Raw genomic sequence first — 20601 nt, forward strand, 5'->3', positions numbered from 1 at the left:
TTCTATAAAAGGAATCCATTGACGTCTCCTGCTTTATGTGCATACCCCTCATGAATACGTGCTCGTGCACGAAACACGTAGAGACGTCACGCCGCCGAGACCACGAGGAGGTCCAGTGGCCATCTTGCATATGGTCAGTGTTAACTTCTGTGCTGATTCTTGCTGTTATATTTCACCCACAATAAACATGTTTGATTGGAAAATACTACACTATGGGCATTCTTCTTTTTGGCTCTATATGAGCTAAATACCACCCTAGAGCCCATTCCTGGAGGACGGTAGCTGTGTGGCAGAGTACCAGGGAGGAAGGAGATCTCTTGGACCAGACCATGCTGCTTACCACCTTTAAGGGGGACCTCCGGCTAATCATTATATACATTGCGTATTATGATTTGCCATCTGGTGAGTGTGCAATTCTAACAATCCTTTTGACACATCACCTGAGTGAATGTCCAGGAACACACGTATCACCTTCTAGAGACTATTTTGATCACATCAGTCATGTGTATCTCTTGAACTGTTACGTGCTCTCCTAAGAGGAGAGCTGTGTGTGATATACATCTTCCTTATCACATGCACAGCACTTTCATATATGCTGTTTTGCACTTTATATGGGCACTTTATTTATTTATGCATAGCCATTATATATTTTTCTATATATTTTTCTGTTGTTTTATTATATTTACTTAGCGCTGCACCCCCATGTTTATTTGTGTCTTACGAGGTATTTGAAGGTTGCCTTTGGTATATCAGCTGCTAGTTGTCTTTGGCGCTTCTTATCCATTTTATCTCACTAGGTACTGATGATGACAGGCTTGGAGCTTGTAACTTTGAAAGATAAAGTAAAATGGCAATTTATATCTTTCTGCCCTCACAAGTTTCTTTAAAAGTGTTACTAAACCCACAACAGTAAAATCAGTCTGTATATGCAGTAAAACATGCTTGTTATACTCACTGTGGAACCTAAGGAGTTAATCCTCTGCATTGTGTAAAAAGGCTGTTTGATCCTGTCTTCTCTGATCCTGCCCTTCTTCCACAGTCCCCAATCTATCTGCCATAGTACAGAGCAGCAGTAGCAAGTCTGCACATGCTCAGTTTAGTGTGCATTGCTAGAGAGTTTTTTCTTTTGTGATTGGCACAGGGTGAATCAGCACTGTCCAGACAGAGGGTCAAGGGTCATACAGCCTCATAGGACAGTCAGAGGAGAAAAAAAACTCCTACAAGATTAACCAGTGCTCGGCCAGACACTGATAGAAGTCATAAGACTGCTCTACGCTGCTGATGAGAAAAGGTATTTAGCACTTTATATTTACTAAAATAATTTCCGTGTACTGTGGAAGACTGGATATAGTGAATGCAGGGTAATGGGTTTAGTAACACTTTAAGTTAAATGATCTAGCTTGCACAAGAAAAATCTAGAATTATATGCAATAATTCTGCACTGAAAACATCTGTGTTCACTGTGATTGACTCCACAAAAGTGTTTCAAGAGCCTGTAGGGGGTAAACATATAGCTGTGGTGGTAGAAGTGATGGTGATGAGCTGGTGGTGCTGTTGGTGGAGATTGTGCTGAGGCTGCTGAAAATGGTGGCTAAAGTGGTGTAAATGTGGGGAAGATAGTGGTTGTGGAAGTGGTGAAGACAGTGCCAAGGAAATAGTGGAGATCAGCAGATGGTGGTAGTGGTGGCATAAATGGTGCACTTGAGATGGTGATGATGGTAGCAGAGATTATTTGGAGATGGTGGAGGTGAAGATGATGATGCTGGTGGAAATAGTGGAGATTCTTGTGGTGCAGATGGTGGTGGAATTAACAGAGATGGTGGTAATCATGATGATGGAGGTATAAGTGACGGGGATGGTGGTGGAAATAGCAGAGATGGTGGTAATTCTGATGGTGGAAGTGGTGGGGATGGTGGTGGTGAAGACAGTGATCATGCTGGTAGAAATAGCAGAGATAGTGGTGGTGGTGGTATCATGGAGAAGGTGTCGGAGATGGTGATAATCATGATGATGGAGGTGAAAGTGTGTGTGTGTGTGTGTGTGTAGGGGGTCTGGCAGTGCTCAGTTCCTGTACTCCTGTATTTTCAGACACTAATTGGAGACCACTGATAGCTTGCACTTCCACTATTTCTAGCTAGGCTGTAAAGTGAGCTTGGTAACAGGGTTAAAGAATGATCTGACATAAAAAAATTATTTCACAGATAAATCTATAAATTCAGTCAGTAGATGTTGTGAATTGTATTTGTTTCTCCCATTTACTTTTCAGTCAAACCTGTCTGATCTGGTTGGTGTTGAAAATTGAAGATGGCCATATACACAAATATATGGTCATGTGAACAAAATCCTGTAGGGCGTACACATATTTCCATTATTCAGTGCAATTTTCCGATGACCTCAAACATCAGAAACCAGCTGGCCACACAGAAATATGAATGTTCCACTCCCCAACATGTATCACTTATGTTATTCTTTCTCTGTGGAGGAGATGATGGGGGTGGCAGTACATTAACCTAGAGGTAGTTTCTTTGTTTCTAAGCCACTAAAAGTCCCCATACCATGAGTCTGGAATTTCACTGCCCAAGGATTAATATGGCCATCTTTACCTGGGATGTGTCATTTACAATGTCATCTCCACAGGAGCGAATGTAGATGGGCAATCCAGGAACGTTTCATAATAACGAAGTGACTTTTCATGAAGTAGCAACTTATCCTCCAAGAGGCTCAGACATAATCCGGGATCATTTGTTTCCTCCAGATGATCATACCTGAGAGACAAGAGAAACTGTTATGGAGGAGATGTTATGTGGGATCTGCAGATTGTATGATATATGATGTCTCTGATGATTTGAAATAAATGATAATTGCATGAAGGCCAATACTTGGAGATGAACATTTTTTGGATGTTCCTGGCCATGTGGGAGTTTGAAGTCACCGGAGTTATCAGATGATGACAATTTTATTGTTTTTATCTGCAGCTCTTATAGAATAACCTGATCTTTGTACTTATGACACTTCTTACAGAGTACAAGCAGAAGTTTTACAGCTACTTCTATTCCCTCCTACTATGCTGTTTTCAGTTCTTTCCATTTACAACATCCATAAACATAAAACAAATGTTTTATTGAGATGTCATTGACATTTTACATTCCTCACCACCACTTGTATATGAACATGGCTGGCCAGCTTTCTTCTGACCAGGAACCTCAAACTGTCGGCTTACATTGTCCGTATAAAGGCAGATCTCTGTCAGAGAATGGTAATATGTGTGTCCAGCCTCCTCCACACTCTATAATAAAACACAATGACTGCACAGGTCGACAATTTGTAAACTGTTATAATAGTTTAGCCTTACCCTAAGGAATGCTTTGTTTTTGTGTGATTTTCTTGTATTCTCTCTCTGTCAGCACTGAAGTGTCAGACAGTAAGGTCATCATTTTATCTGAGCTCAGTGCTGCAAATAGATTGTCATATAACAAAGGTGCCATCGGGATTACATGAATGAAAAGTAAAAGCTTTGTTAATGGACAGTTTTAATTTTTCCAGCAGCTCACACAGAATGTCTATCATTAGGCAGGAGAGAGGACAGCCTCCATGAGGTCCTTACAGATTGATACTGGGCTGTAGAAATGTGTGCTTCCTTTCATTCCAAATCCAAATTTAGACGAAAATTTTGTTATTCAGAGAGATCTGAGTTTCCGAATTTCTGATTTTAAATAGTAACACATTTAAACAAATCCACAACAACACAAAGAAATTTAGTTCAAAATTCAAATCAAATTCAAATCGAATTAAAAAACAAATTCAAAATATAAACATATTGCTGATTTCCTTGAAAGTTACATAGTTAGTCTGGCCGAAAAAAGACAAAAGTCCATCCAGTTCAACCATAAAAAAAGTTATAATCCTATACCCACAGTTGATCCAGAGGAAGGCAGAAAAAACAGCAAAGCATGATCCAATTTGCTCCTTTAGAGTAAAAAAATTAATTCCTGATCCCCCGAGAGGCAATCGAATATTCCCTGGATCAACTTTACCTATAAATGTTAGTAACCAGTTATATTCTGTGTATCTAGGAAAGAATCCAGGCCTTTTTTAAAGTAATCCACTGAGCTGGCCAGAACCAACTCTTGAGGGATTCTATTCCACATGTGTAAGAGGAGGTTAGTGGCTTACAGTGTAAGAGGAGGTAAGTGGGTTACAGTGTAAAAGGAGGAAAGTGGCTTACCGTGTAAGAGAAGGTAGATGGCTTACACCGTAAGGGGAGATAGGTAGCTTATAGTCTAAGGCAGCAATGGGCAAACTACGGCCCGCGGGCCATATACGGCCCGGCGGACCTTTTAATCCGGCCCGCAGAGCGTGATGTGAGGCTGTCAGGATGTGTGTAGGCGGGGCAGCGTGACGAACGTGAGGGGAGCTAGGCTCCTCTCACAGTCCGCCCTGAAGACCGGAACGGCGCGGGCACACGGCGAGAGGAACGCGCGGAGCAAAGGTAAGTAAATTGACACAGGGGGGACTTACTATAGGGGGGATGAATTACTATATGGGGGATGAATTACTATGGGGGATGAATTACTATGGGGGTTGAATTACTATATGGGGGATGAATTACTATGGGGGATGAATTACTATGTGGGGGATGAATTACTATGTGGGGGATGAATTACTATATGGGGGATGAATTACTATATGGGGGATGAATTACTATGGGGGATGAATTACTATGGGGGATGAATTACTATATGGGGGATGAATTACTATATGGGGGATTAATTACTATGCTTACTATGGGGGAATATTACTATACTTACTATGGATAACACATACACATCATTCATCTACTCTTGGTCCGGCCCCCGGTCCAATATATGAACCCATTGCGGCCCTCAAGTCAAAAAGTTTGCCCACCCCTGGTCTAAGGGAAGGTTACTCTCTCGCAGTGCACAGGAAGGTAGGTGGTCACCCTTGCACAATTCTGGTTGGTGTTACCTGTGAGAGATACGCCAGAACAGCAAAGAATTCAGGAGTGTTGCAGAGCCCAGCATAAAGAAGAATCTTTCCAGGTGACCATCTGACAAAACTCCTGGGTACCAATCACCTGAGGACAGACACACCAATGTTAGGGCACAGCAATTCACTGATGTCAGTGTCTGCATAGAGGGAACAGTGAGTAAGATCGCATGTTATGGATGGCTCCTCCTAGATTGTAAGCTCTAACGAGCAGGGCCCTCTGTTTCCTCTTGTACCAAATTATATTGTAACTGTAATGTCTACCTTCATTTTGTAAAGCGCTGCGCAAACTGTTGGCGCTATATAAATCCTGTTTTATAATAATAATAATGGCATCTTTGGAATTCAGGAAACTAAATCTACAATCTAACGCATTTCACCCATCCTACTGGAGCATAATTATAGAGTCATTGGAAGAGCAGAAAATGATTAAATACATTACCTATACCTTTCTATTATTTCTCTTAAAGTAATATGTTAAATAAAAAGTCATAAAAATATGAGCAGAAAACAAAAATGGAACTTGCACATTTACCATAGATATAAATTGGTAAGACCATACTACATGACATCCAATGTAGAGTCAATAAATGAATCATACTGACTCGTAGACAAACTGCGGTCTTGCAATGATCCCTATTATCATTCATTCAAGGTCCTGGTATCTTATTTAAACAGTCCAGCTTCATTTAAACCAAATGCCAAGACTTTGATTGAATATAATGGGGCCCATTACAGGACCACAGTTTGCCTATAATTACATATGGAACGAGTTGTACAAAGTGTCAGCTGCTCTTCCGTTGACTCCATGAACAAGCCTCTAGCAGGAGGGGCAGAATGCATCAGAAAACCAGTAGGCAGATTGTCGTTGATACTGCATTATAACTGGGTAAACAATTTTTTTCCATACAATCCTTATAAAATACTCACAATGTTTTTATGTGATTTTTCTTTACTAAAATTTCAAACTGTTATGAATTTAATGAAAGGAAGAAATACCCCAGGAAATTGCCATATCTGCCCTAGAAAACCCTCTAAAACAGTGGTTCTCAACCTTTCTAACGCCGCGACCCCTTAATACAGTTCCTCATGTTGTGGTGACCCCCAACCATAAAATTATTTTCGTTGCTACTTCAGAACTGTAATTTTGCAGTGGGAGGAATAGTGCCCCATCATTGGTATCAGTGGGAGGACTAGCGCCCCATCATTGGTATCAGTGGGAGGAATAGTGCCCCATCAGTGATGTCAGTGGGAGGAATAGTGTCCCATCGTTGGTATCAGTGGGAGGAATAGTGTCCCGCCATTGGTGTCAGTGGGAGGAATAGTGCCCCATCGTTGGTGTCAGTGGGGGGAGGAATAGTGCCCCATCGTTGGTGTCAGTGGGAGGAATAGTGCCCCATCATTGGTGTCAGTGGGGGGAATAGTGCTCCATCATTGGTGTCAGTGGGAGGAATAGTGTCCCATCGTTGGTGTCAGTGGGGGGAGGAATAGTGCCCCATCGTTGGTGTCAGTGGGGGGAGGAATAGTGCCCCATCGTTGGTGTCAGTGGGGGGAGGAATAGTGCCCCATCGTTGGTGTCAGTGGGGGGAGGAATAGTGCCCCATCGTTGGTGTCAGTGGGGGGAGGAATAGTGCCCCATCGTTGGTGTCAGTGGGGGGAGGAATAGTGCCCCATCATTGGTGTCAGTGGGGGGAGGAATAGTGCCCCATCGTTGGTGTCAGTGGGGGGAGGAATAGTGCCTATCGTTGGTGTCAGTGGGGGGAGGAATAGGGCCTATCATTGGTGTCAGTAGGGGGAGGAATAGTGCCTATCATTGGTGCCAGTGGGAGGAATAGTGCCCCATCGTTGGTGTCAGTGGGAGGAATAGTGCCGCATCGTTGGTGTCAGTGGGGGGAGGAATAGTGCCTATCATTGGTGTCAGTGGGGGGAGGAATAGTGCCCCATCGTTGGTGTCAGTGGGGGGAGGAATAGTGCCCCATCGTTGGTGTCAGTGGGGGGAGGAATAGTGCCCCATCGTTGGTGTCAGTGGGGGGAGGAATAGTGCCCCATCGTTGGTGTCAGTGGGGGGAATAGTGCCCCATCGTTGGTGTCAGTGGGAGGAATAGTGCCCCATCGTTGGTGTCAGTGGGGGGAGGAATAGTGCCTATCATTGGTGTCAGTGGGGGGAGGAATAGTGCCCCATCGTTGGTGTCAGTGGGGGGAGGAATAGTGCCCCATCGTTGGTATTAGTGACACAAATGATGGGGCACTATTCCTCCCACTGACACCAATGATACTTACCTTGCTGACCCCTGCTCCAGCCTGGGCTCGCTCTCTCCCTCTCCCATCTACAGCCTGCAGAAGCAAAATTTGCACTTACCTGTCAGCTGTCTTCCTTCTCTGGCCTCTCTCCTCTTCACTCGGTCCTGCAGCTCCCTCGATCTTCTTCGATCTGCGCGCTCTGCCGCTCGGCTCCTCCTCTCCAAGCTCCACCTCCTCGCCGGTGATTGGCCGCCTGTGTGCCTCTCCTGAGCTACAGTTCCGGTGGCCAATCAGCGGCGAGGAGGCGGAGCTGTTGAGTGATCCCGGAGGTGTGGCCAGGTTACAGGGGCAGCATATCATCCCGCCCACAGATCGCGAGACAGAGCAGCGGTGTCTCGGTTCCTAAGACCATCGGAAATATGTTTTCCGATGGTCTTAGGCGACCCCTGGGAAATGGTCGTTCGACCCCCAAAGGGGTCGCGACCCCCAGGTTGAGAACCGCTGCTCTAAAATGTCCCAGAAATGTCAGCTCGGTGCAAATCCTGTCTGAGACCTAGAGGATGGCATGGAGTCAGTGGCCTCTAGAGGGTAGCAAGAAGTCAGTACCCTTTAAAGGTTGGTGGGGAGTCAGTGAACTTTAGAGGGCAGTGGGGAGTTACTGGCCTTTAGAGGGTGTCAGGAAGTCAGTGGCCTCTTTAGAGCCTCTAGGGCAGCAGGGAAACCGTGGTCTATAGAAGTTGGTAGGAACTCAGTGTCCTCTAGTAGATGGCAGGGAGTCAGTAACCTCTAGAAGGTATCAGTGGAGTTTGTTTTTGCACTTCCTAACACCTGCCTACTTACCTCCAGAAGATAGAAATGTGACTGCAATCAGCATCGCCCCTGCGAAGCACCCAAGCGCCTGGAACAGAGTCATGACCGCCATGCAGATGCCGCGGATACGTCTGGGCGCCAAGCCAAAGGTTATCATGGAACCTGAAGAGAATCAAATCATTTTAGGACTTTGCTGATCACAGGACACATCACATGACACAAATATCTCATCTTCTATTCTGACATAGAATGTTTGTCTGATCACAGATAACCACCACTACTTACAGGTTGGGGCCACCAGGGCTTCTGCCAGTCCCAGCAAGACATACTGAGGGGCCAGATGAAGGCAGGACATGGACGACACCAGTAAAACTTTCCCCGACAATGTCTGCTCCACCATGGGGAACCACTTTCGATGGATCTCATAAACCCCGGCGACCAGCAGTGACATGGCGGCTCCAATCTGGCCACAAACTAGATGGAAGATAAAATTGTTATTACAGCATAGAGATGGACAGATATGCACAAATCTCTTCAGAGATCGCAGATTGTACAGCGATAACCAGACTGTATATAGATGGAGATGACACCATACTGGTGCCATGGCTGTCACTGAACTAAGCAGAGATATCACGACTGTATATACATGGAGGTGACATCACAGTGCGTCTCGACCATCGCTGAGTAGAGATATCAGAACTGTAGACAGATAGAGGTGACCACAACCATCACTACTAAGAGATAATCAGACTGCATATAGATGGAGGTGACGCCATAGTATCATAGTGTTGGGATGCTCTGCTTCGCTGCCACGGCAGGCATTGTACCCCTGTTGTGAGGGTTGAGGGATTGAAGTCAATGCAAATAGTAGTGCAAAAAAACTATAAGGAACCAATGACCATTATCTTATACAAAATCAAAACAAAGAATGTCCATAATGTAAATAGTCATAGAAACATAGAAAAGTGATGGCAGAAAAAGACTGAGTGGTCCATCGAGTCTGCCTGTTTTTTGTTTTTTTCTTTTTTGGAGGGTAGGAGTTTGTTTTTGTTTTGTTTTTTGTTTTGTGTTTTTGTTTGCTCTCTTTTTTGTCTGAGTATAGATCTATGCTTGTCCCACACATGTTTAAAGCTATTTACTGTTGACTGGATCACTACATCTTCTGGAAAATTACTCCAAGCATCAACTATTCTTTCAGTAAAATAGAACTTTCTGATATTAGTTTTGAACTTTCCTCCAGTTGGTTTAAGGTCATGTCTCCTTGTTCATGATTTTGGATTCATGTTAAAAATACTGCCCTCCTGAACCTAATTCACCCCTTTGATGTATTTAAAGGTTTTATTCATGTTTCCCCTTTCCCTTCTTTCCTCCAGACTGTACATATTAAGTTCCTGAAGTCGCTCTTGATATGTTTTATTCCCCAGACCTTTTGTCATTTTTGTTACCCGTCTCTGGACTTGTTCTATCTTATCAATGTCTTTTACTAAGTGAGGTCTCCAGAACTGGATACAGTATTCTAAATGAGGTCTCACTAAAGATCTATATAGGGGAATCAGGACCTCCTTCCTCCTGCTGGTGACCCCTCTAGTGATGCATCCTAGAATTCTATTTGCTTTCCCCACTGCCTGGCCACATAGTTTGCTCATTTTGCAACCATCTGAAATAGGTAGCCCCAAGTCCTTTTCCTCTGTAGTGCTGGCCAACAATGTACCCCCCATGTTGTCACTTGCCTGGTGAAGGGACCCTGTGTGGCTCCGAAACATTGCCTCTGTTGATATTATGTGACCACTAAATAAAGCTTCAGACCCGTTTGAGGATTCCTTGGTGCGCTGGTGACACTTTTCTTTCTTTTCTTCCCCAATATTGTACTCTCTCAAGGGATCCAGGTGCATTATTTTACATTTAGAAACAATGACCTGCAGTTTCCACTGTTTTGATCGATCTTCCAGCAATTGCCAAATCATGTTCCATGTTACAAACACCTCCAGGGATATCAACCCTATTGCACACCTTTGTGTTATCAGCAAATAAGACATACCTTACCCAACAAACCTTGAGTTCTATCACTTAAATATAGATTAAATAGAACATGACCTAGTACAGAACCTTGTAGTACACCACTAGTGACCGTTCTAATTTCCGAGTGAACTCCATTTACAACCACACTCTGGTCAGCTGCATATCCACTGAACTCCCCAAGGGCTAAGTCCTAGCTTGTACAACTTTTTTATTAGATAATTATGTGGAACTGTATCAAATGCCCTGCTGAAATCAAGATATGTGATGTCCACAGCACCATCCTGGTCCAAATCATTGTTAATATAGTATAAAAAAACAATTAGATTAGTCTGACATGATCTGCCATCAGTAAAGCCATGCTGATATGAATTCAGCACGTTGTGTGTTTGTAAGTGATCCATAAAGTGACTCCACAAAAACTCTGTGCACCGTGTTCCTGAAACCAGTGACAAATATTCTTTCCAATAGTCAAATCCTGTGATCCACCACGTGAGGTAAGGTTAGCAGCTTACCAGATTTTAATGATCAATGAGCATATCACACTCCTCAGTTGAGACCATCACCAAAAAATGGGGAGCAGATAACACCACAGTCTTCTCATGAATGGGCAGTGGTGTTATCTGCTCCCCCTTTTTTTGGTGAGGGTTGCAACTAAGGAGTGTGATATGCTCATTGATGATTAAAATCTGGTAAGCTGCTAACCTTACCTCACATGGTGGATCACAGGATTTGATCATTAGAAAGAATATATGGACTATTTACAGTGCCTTGAAAAAGTATTCATACCCCTTGAAATTTTCCACATTTTGTCTTGTTACAACCAAAAACATAGATGTATTTTTATTGGGATTTCATGTAATAGACCAACACAAAGTGGCACATAATTGTGAAGTGGAAGGAAAACGAAAAATGTTTTTCAAAATGTTTTACAAATAAATATCTGAAAAGTGTGTCATGCGTTTGTATAAAGCCCCTTTTACTCTGATATTCCTAACTAAAATCTAGTGGAAACAATTCAGAAGTCACCTAATTAGGAAGTAGAATCCACCTGTGTGTACTTTAATCTCAGCATAAATACACCTGTTATGTGAAACCCTCAGAGGTTTGTTAGGGAACATTAGTGAACAAACAGCATCATGAAGGCCAAGGAATACACCAGACAGGTCAGGAATAAAATTGTGGAGAAGTTTAAAGCAGGTTTAGGCTATAAAAAATATCCCAAGCTTTGAACATCTCACAGAGCACTGTTCAATCCATCATCCGAAAATGGAAAGAGTATGGCACAAATCTACAAAGACATGTGACCGTCCACCTAAACTGACAGGACGGGCAAGGACAGCATTAATCAGAGAAGCAGCCAAGAGGCCCATGGTAACTTTGGAGGAGCTGCAGAGATCCACAGCTCAGGTGGGAGAACAGGACAACTATTAGTTGTGCACTCCACAAATCTGGACTTTATGGAAGAGGGGCAAGAAGAAAGCCATTGTTGAAACAAAGCCATAAGAAGTCCCGTTTGCAGTTTGCGAGAAGCCATGTAGGGGACACAGCAAACATGTGGAAGAAGGTGCTCTACTCTGAACTTATAGGGCCTGAAAGCAAAACTGTGTGTGGTGGAAAACTAATACTGAACATCACCCTGAACAAACCATCCCCACCGTGAAACATGGTGGTGGCAGCATTATGTTGTGGGGATGCTTTTCTTCAGCAGGGACAGAGAACTGGTCAGAGTTGATGGGAAGATGGATTGAGCCAAACACAGGGCAATCTTGGAAGAAAACCTGTTAGAGTCTGCAAAAGACTTGAGACTGGGGTGGAGGTTCACCTTCCAGCAGAACAACGACCCTAAACATACAGCCAGAGCTACAATGGAATGGTTTAGATCAAAGCATATTCATGTGTTAGAATGGCCCAGTCAAAGTCCAGACCTAAATCCAATTGAGAATCTGTGGCAAGATTTCCATCCAATCTGACAGAACTTCTGTTATTTTGCAAGGAAGAATGGGCAAAAATTTTGCTCTCTAGATGTGCAAAGCTGGTAAAGACATATCAAAAAAGACTTGCAGCTGTAATTGCAGTGAAAGGTGGTTCTACAAAGTATTGACTCCGGGGGGCTGAATACAAATGCACGTCACACCTTTCACATATTTATTTGTAAAAAAATTTGAAAACCATTAATCATTTTCCTTCCACTTCACAATTATGTGCCACTTTTTGTTGGCCTATCACATAAAATCCAAATAAAACACATTTAAGTTTTTGGTTGTAACATGACAAAATGTGGAAAATTTCAAGGGGTATGAATACTTTTTCAAGGCACTGTACATTATGGACATTTTTTGTTTTGATTTTCTATGAGATAATGGTCATTGATTCCTCATAGTTTTTTTGCACTATTATTTGCACTGGCTTAATAGGAAACTTGTGTTGTATTTATTGGTTTGAGTATCACCTTTTTTATTTTTTTTTGTTTTATATATATTGTGGGGTCACACTTAAGAGGCGACTTCTCCTGAATTCAGTTTGGGATTCTAGGTTGGCCCCCTCTTTTTTCTTCATTCTTCACCTCAATGTACCTATTCCAACTCGTGCCATAGTACAATGCATCCAATCATCTTCTATCTTTCATTTTTTCAATACAGCTTAAAATATGACCCTTTAAAAGTTTATTGTCTGTGCTCCAGTTGAGACAAAGCTAAGACCAAGTTTGTGTAAGAAAATTTTATTTATGCATGGGGGGGATAATAAAATGTGTCTGGAACAAACATTGTGTGAACTGAAGCACAGTCAATCAGCTATTACATTTTCATTCTCACCTTAGGAGACTTAGGTAGGCCCTCAATTTTAGCCCCCCACTGATATTTATTTGTCATTGTACCTTTTGTCCCAGGTGCCCAATGTACCATATTTGTAATCTGAAGGTGTTCTCCTGGGACACCCTGGGGATTATGTTAATGCTGGGGCTATTGGTTTGCTAACACCTATCGTATCTTGTACTGGATGTCCTATGTTAACATTGGGCCTCTGCTGTTATGCTTTAGTATTTCTTAAAGTGGTTGTAAACCTCAGGCATAAAATATGAACAAAGCATATCCCTCTATAGTGTGTACTTGTCTCAATTAAGAGCACGACCTGTCATTTCTGTCCTCTGGTATCAGCATGAATCATTTCAGACATGTTTTCCTGACACCAAGAGAAAAATGATGACAGGGAGGCACCTCCAACAGATTGACAGCCTCAGCTCTGTTCCTGTGTGCTGTGTGGGGGTGTGTCCCTTCCCTCCAATCAGCTCTCAGAGCTCTCCTCATTGAGCCCTGCAGAGTGTGACTTCAGCTCTCCACCCCCTTTTTCCAGACTCTCAGACAAGCTTTAAATATTCTGCACTTTGAACAGCTGTAAAGAGAAGATTGCAAATAGACAAGTACAACTTATGTAGGAGGATTTGTTTAATCTCTATGTATCACCTGAGGCCAGTCATACACTGGGTATATGAAAGGGTTTACAATCACTTTAAAATGGAATTTCACCCAAAAGGTGAGGTTCAACTTGTTTGCACCCCCCCCTCCACTGCCATATTTGGCATGTTTTGGGGAGGGATTGGGGAGTGGGTACCTGGTTTTGACAGGTACCTGCTCCCACTTCCAGGTCACATTGCCATGGCGAACTGTCAAGAAGTTTGGCCCCCTCCTCCTTCTCCCCCGCAGTCTTCTGGGACACGTCACAGGTCCTAGAAGACTGTGTGACCATTAACAAAGAGCAGCTTGGCTCGCACATGCGCAGTACAAACTGGCTGTGAAGCCAGAAGGCTTCACTGCCAGCGTCCCTTACCTAAGATGCCGGCGCCCCCCACCCAAAGCCGATGGAAGAATTGGCTCCGGTGAGGACATCGTTGGATTCCTGGACAGGTGTCCAGTATCCTTATAGTAAAAGTCAGCAGCTACAGTGTTTGTACCTGCTGACTTTAAATTTTGTGGGGAGAGACTGGATCTCCACTTTAAGTGTATAAAGATTAAAAAAAATAGATTTTCATTCTCCAAGTGTAGAAAAAAAAAGAAAGAAACTGACTGGCTGCTAGGGGGCAACTGTACCAGCTCAGATAGAACTTGTCTCACACACTTTTTTTTTATTCCACCAGAGAGACAGAGACTGCAGTGTAGAGATAGAGACATACCACCAATAATTCTGGGTCTTCCCTCCACAATCAAACACTGTTACATTAATGCAGAGATGACTCCTGGAGAAGCCAGTGAAAATTAGGTTGGTCTCCCTTACCTGTTCAGAGGCTGCCCACCCTGTTTCCAGTCCCAGTAGCACACTGACTAACCCAGGCACCATTCTAGAGATCATTTTAAGATTTATTGCAGGTTTCAGCCAAAAATGGAGGAAGGAGGGTTGAGGGTGCAGGATACCCAAGTCACTGACAAGTCTTAAAGGACAGCTTCCTGAAAATCTTGTAGCTGTAATAGGGTACATTCACACCTACAAATGCACGTGATGCCAGTTACATGTGAGAACTCCAATAGGGGTTCCTATCAAATAGCTGTGGGAGATAGGGTTGCCACCTCACCCCTTTAAAACCAAACACATATAAATTACACAGGTTCTGTGGCTGATTGAGGTGGTACCTAAACTCACCTAGTGTCTTATCTGCATTAAATTAGCCCCAGAACCTGTGTAATTAATATGTGTTCAGCTTTAAAGGGATGAGGTGGCAACCCTAGTGGGAGACATCCCCACTGAGAGCAATGATCACATACAAGTGATTGGCCATGTTATCGCTGGCGAGTAGCCATTATTAGCTGCAGAAACCAGCAGCCTCCAATTGCTTTCAATGAGGTTGCCTCCTGCAGCAAGTCACCAGTAACCCCCTCTGTGACTCTCACATTGACATTGGGTTCATTTGTGGGTGTGAAAGCTCCTTTAGGCTCTGTAGAAGCACCCTGAAAAATAATACTGATATCAGAGGGGACAGCCAGTAAATCTGTAACCCTAAGCAAGCAGTCACAGTCTTTAGGCGCCATCTTTATGGCATCTCGCACAGTGTGGTAAAGTGTTCTAGCCTTTTAACTCCATCCCAAACAACATTTTCACAGTTGGATGGACTTCTTTATAAGCAGAGATATTCTTCTGTTTCATTACTAGGGGGCCTATTTAAAAAACAGTGAATGTAATTTTCACCAGGCATTCACTGGCAGTGAATTAATCACTCATTTAAACCATTTGCACCTGGAAGATTCATTTGCAGTATATGGTTAGTGAATCTCGGATTCACTGTTTATTGACCACTTCTTGACCGCGCTATATGACGGCTACAGCATGGCGGTCCAGTTCTGGGAGGGGGGGGGGACCCAGTGCTCTCTATGATCTCTGTGTCCTTTGGCTGATCACATGACATGGAAAAAGGCCAATAACAACGTGAGGAAAGTACTGCCTGTAACCAGCAACTGTCAAAGGAGATATCTGCACTAATAATCAGGGCACTGATTATCAGTGCAGCCCCAAAGGTGCCCAACAGTGCTGCCCATCAGTGTCCAACAGTGCTGCCCATCAGTTCCCAACAGTGCTGCCAACCTGTGCCCGTCAGTGCCGCCAGTCAATGCTGTCTGTCCGTGCTTCCATTCATTGCCCTTCAGTGCTGCCTATTAGTGCCCATCAGTGCCGCCTATCAGTGCCGATCATTGCACCCTACCAGTGCCCATCAGTGCCGCATATCAGTGCAGCCTCATCAGTGCCTCCCCACCAATGCCCACTATTGCAAACTAATCAGTGCCGGCTCATCAGTGCTGCCTATCAATGCTGCCTATCAGAGCAGCCTCATCAACACACATCTGTGAAGGAGACAAGTTACCAGTTTGCAAAATTTTATAATAGAAACAAAGAAAAACTTTTTTTTTTTTTTTTTTCATTTATAGTGCAAAAAATAAGGAACCCAGGGGTGACTGTGGCTTTTTGTGTGAAAACATGATAAATATTTAAAAAATGGGTACAGTGTTACATGACTGCACAATTGTCATTCAAAGTGCAACAGCGCTGAATGCTGAAAATTGCCCTGGGCAGCAAAGGGGTAAAAGTGCCCAGTAGGCAAGTGGTTAAATATTTGCCTGTGTTACCACAGAGAAGCCTGAGTGTGTTTTCCTTACCAATGGATGTCGAGGGTCGAAGTCCACAGCCACGTCTGGAAGACAGGTATGCATTGGCACTCTCTAGACAGGGGGCCATTATTATCAGCGGGATAATGCTAACAATTTTCATTGCTGCGATTGGCAAAAGAACTCCGCTCACACTCAAATTTGAATTCATTGACTGAATGAAAAATCCAGCAGGGACCTGAATAAAGGCAGACACCATTGTTACCTAGCAGAACACAAACAGATCGCACAGCGAGTAATATTAACAGCCATGTATTGGGGAAAGAAAGAGATCAATCATTTTCAGTAATCAATCATCTATCTGTGTCATCATCTAACAGTGTCACCTGTTCCTAAAACCAGTTATTGTTCCATTGCTCACTTCTCTAAATTGGGACAAAGATGAGCGCAGTCTGGCGAAATTTGTTTCCTGGAAAGATTTCGGATGTTTTCTCTGACAAAGTTGCAGATATTTTAGCAGATATGAAGCTGGGCATAACATGTTATTTTCACCGGAGGGAAGCGGAAATCACATACCTTGCAGTGCTTATTTTGTTTTTGCACCAATCTGTCAATCTATTTCTACCCATCATTAAAACTTCAACAGGCTAATGTTTGGTGGAGGGATAAACATTTTACTGACAGACCTGAAGGAATAAAATTGACAAAGGGCTATGTGACTGGAAGAGGAATAGTCCCAAGAAAGAGTTAAAATGTAAGAGGATAGTGTAGGAGCGAAAAGCCTTACTGAATGGATGTTGACGGTCAAGTGGTTAGAAGGATTCATGGGGGTAGGAGCTGTGTGATTCCATAATTCTGGAAATATGGATGAGAGAAAAAGTCATCCTACCATTTTCCCCATTTCTTGTATCTTAACTAGGTCAGATTATAGAAAGATTTGTCACAGCAGCTTGGTTGGTAGGGGGTCTTTGGGGGAGTGTGAAATAGTGGGATGGTTACAAAATGTGGTGCCTATAGTATATAGCGGAATGGTGCTTCCTCTTTCTGTATTGATTGTCTTTACCAGGGTTCAATACTTTGGGAAGGCAGAATATGGTCAATTTGAAGCTGTCTTTGGGTTAGTAGAGGGGACAGGGTTGGACCATAGACAAGTCTTTAGGCTAATGGACACCAATGACCCCATCTTAGAATCCAACAGTTATCGTGTTTTTTGCCAGTATGATAATTCTGTTTTGGTTATCTATAAAATTGTTAATTGTTTCATTGTGGTTATATAAAGGACTGCTGTGGTAATTTCAAACCAATGTTGTGCAGCCTGTCTATTAGGGTTCAATGGGGTCAAAATTGATGAATCCAACAGTCATGGCTTTTATAACCAGCCCCATAAATGAGGAACCCACCACCTGCACTAGAATATGGCACAGGCAGGATCCATGCAGTCACTGACTTATCTGGAATATCCTGTCAAACCTCCACATACATTACTTTGCACGTTTATTTTCACAGGTATATTCCAATTTTAATGCTGCAAAATACAGAAATACACCAAAGACTTGCCATGAAAATCTAAATTTTTTTTAAAACACAAATGTGTGCTGCGGGACACTAGCAATGAGGAAATGTTGGTGTGAAAACACCTCAGCGAAATTTTCGAAGTTCACTGCAGTCATAACCTCCTCCTGCTGCTCACCTCACTCACTTCCCCCTTTATTACCATCGCTCATTTACCTCCTTTGAGATCACCATGGCTTGTTCACTTTCTTTGATATCATCACAGCTTGCTCACCAACTCCAATATCACCGTGTCTTGCTCAACTCCCCCAATATCACTGCCTCACTCATCCCATCTTGCTCACCTCCCCGAATATCACTGCAGCTTGCTCACCTGTGTGACACAAATTCGGTAAACAATTTGAAGGGTGAAGAGGGGCAGAAGTTTCATCAGTGCCTTTGTGTTCTCCACATGGTATTCACTATAGCGACCACCATTATGTTCCTTAGCACGATCCAGCCAGGAGGAGACACAGCCACCAACATGACGATAGTGAACACAGCACATTCTTACCGCGTTCAGGAAGACGCCAGCCGTAGTGAGCAGAGAGCCACCTGTGCGGAACAGAACAATCTATGGTCACTTTATTGTCACTGACCAAAAAGCAGGCAAATTAGAAATAATAGATTACATAGTTACATAGTTAGTCTTGCTGAAAAAAGACAAAAGTCCATCCAGTTCAACCAAAAAAAAAAAAAAAGTTATAATCCTATACCCATAGTTGATCCAGAGAAGGGCAAAAAAAACAGCAAAGCATGATCCAATTTGCTCCTGCAGGAGAAAAAATTCCTTCCTGATCCACCGAGAGGCAATTGGATATTCCCTGGATAAACCTTACCTATCAATGTTAGTATTCAGTTATATTATGTGTATCTAGGAAAGAATCCAGGCCTTTTTTAAAGCAATCCACTGAGCTGGCCAGAACCAGCTCTTGAGGGAGTCTATTCCACATTTTCACAGCTCTTACTGTGACGAACCCTTTCCATATTTGGAGATTAAATCTCTTTTCCTCCAGACATAGAGTGCCCCCTTGTCCTTCGTGATGACCTCAGGGTGATTACCTCTACTATATGAACCACTGATGTATTTATACATGTTGATCATATTCCCCCTTAATCTCCTCCCCTCAATAGAGAATAAATTCAGTTATTTTAATCTTTCCTCTTAGCTGAGTTCCTCCATGCCTCTTATCAGTTTGGTTGCCTTTCTCCAGTTCCCCAATGTTCTTTTTGTGAACTGGTGCCCAAAACTGAACTGCATATTCCAGATGAGGTATTACTAATGATTTGTACCGGGGTAATATGATATCTCTCTCTCTGGAGTCTATACCTCTTTTAATACAAGAGAGGATTTTGCTCACTTTAGAAACCGCAGCTTGGCATTGCATACCATTATTAAGCTTGTGATCTACCAGAACCCCCAGATCCTTCTCCACCATTGATTCCCCTAGTTGTACTCCCCCTAGTATGTATGATACATGCATATTCTTAGCCCCCAAGTGCAGAACCTTACATTTATCAACATTAAACCTCATTTGCCACATAGTTGCCCAATTAAACAGTGAATTGAGGTCGGCTTGTAAGTTGGAGACATCCTGTAAGGACGTTATTCCACTGCACAGCTTGGTGTCATCTGCAAAGACTGAAACAATATTTTAATCCCCAACCCTATATCACTTATAAATACAGTGCATCCAGAAAGTATTCACAGCGCTTAACGTTTGCCACATTTTGTTATGTTACAGCCTTATTCCAAAATGGATTAAATACATTTTTTTCCCTCAACATTCTACAAACAATACCCCATAATGAAAACATGAAAGAAGTTCGTTTCGAAATCTTTGCAATTTATTAAAAATAAAAAACGAAAAAAAAACACATGTACATAAGTATTCACAGCCTTTGCTCAATACTTTATTGAAGCACCTTTACCACCAATTACAGCCTCAAGTCATTTTGAGTATGATGCTACAAGCTTGGCACTCCTATTTTTGGGCAATTTTTCCCATTCTTCTTTGCAGTACCTCTCAAGTTCCATCAGGTTGGATGGGGAACGTTGGTGCGCAGCCATTTTCAGATCTCTCCAGAGATGTTCAATCAGGTTCAAGTCTGGGCTCTGGCTGGGCCACTCCAGGACATTCACACAGTTGGCCTGTAGCCACTCCATTGTTATGTGGGCTGTGTGCTTAGGGTCATTGTCCTGTTGAAAGATAAACCATCGACCCAGTCTAAGGTCCAGAGCACTCTGGAACAGGTTTTCACCAAGCATGTCTCTGTACATTGCTGCATTCATCTTTCCTTTGATCCTGACTAGTCTCCCAGTTCCTGCCGCTGAAAAACATCCCCACAGCCTGATGGTGCCACCACCATGCTTCACTGTAGGGATGGTATTGGCCAGGTTGTGAGCGGTGCCTGGTTTCCTCCAGACATGACGCTTGGCATTCAGGCCAAAGAGTTCAATCTTTGTTTCATCAGACCAAAGAGTTTTGTTTCTCATGGTCTGAGAGTCCCTCAAGTGCCTTTTGGCAAACACCAGGTGGGCTGTCATTTGCCTTTTACTGAGGAGTGGCTTCCGTCTGGCCACTCTACCATACAGGCCTGATTGGTGAAGTGCTACAGAGATGGTTGTTCTTCTGAAAGGTTCTCCTCTCTCCAATGAGAAATGCTGGAGCTCTTTCAGAGTGACCATCGGGTGCTTGGTTACCTCCCTGGCTAAGGCCCTTCTCCCTCGATCGCTCATTTTGGCCAGGTGGCCCGCTCTAGGAAGATTCCTGGTGGTTCCAAACTTCTTCCATTTACAGGATGATGGGGGCCACTGTGCTCCTTGGGATCTTCAATGCTGCAGAAATGTTTCTGTACCCTTTCCCAGATCTGTGCCTTGATACAA

The 20601-nt window shown here is 43.2% G+C and overlaps 1 protein-coding gene across 1 annotated transcript in view; it reads right to left on the reverse strand.

Moving 5' to 3' along the window:
- The window catches only part of SLC15A5 (solute carrier family 15 member 5), a 40287-nt gene that overhangs the window by 7527 nt on the left and 12159 nt on the right, over positions 1–20601 (reverse strand). Inside the window, exons 4-9 of the mRNA XM_089689083.1 lie at positions 18049–18269; positions 16215–16401; positions 8344–8532; positions 8089–8220; positions 4987–5095; positions 2604–2765 (exon numbers count right to left, since the gene is read on the reverse strand). Of these exons, the coding sequence (XP_089545209.1) occupies positions 2618–2765; positions 4987–5095; positions 8089–8220; positions 8344–8532; positions 16215–16401; positions 18049–18269 (986 nt within the window). The 3' untranslated portion in view covers positions 2604–2617. The remainder of the gene's footprint in view (positions 1–2603; positions 2766–4986; positions 5096–8088; positions 8221–8343; positions 8533–16214; positions 16402–18048; positions 18270–20601) is intronic.

Source organism: Staurois parvus, unplaced genomic scaffold, assembly GCF_062004578.1.
Source record: "Staurois parvus isolate SC_StPar_1 unplaced genomic scaffold, SC_StPar_1.0 ptg000469l, whole genome shotgun sequence".
NCBI classification, from domain to species: domain Eukaryota; kingdom Metazoa; phylum Chordata; class Amphibia; order Anura; family Ranidae; genus Staurois; species Staurois parvus.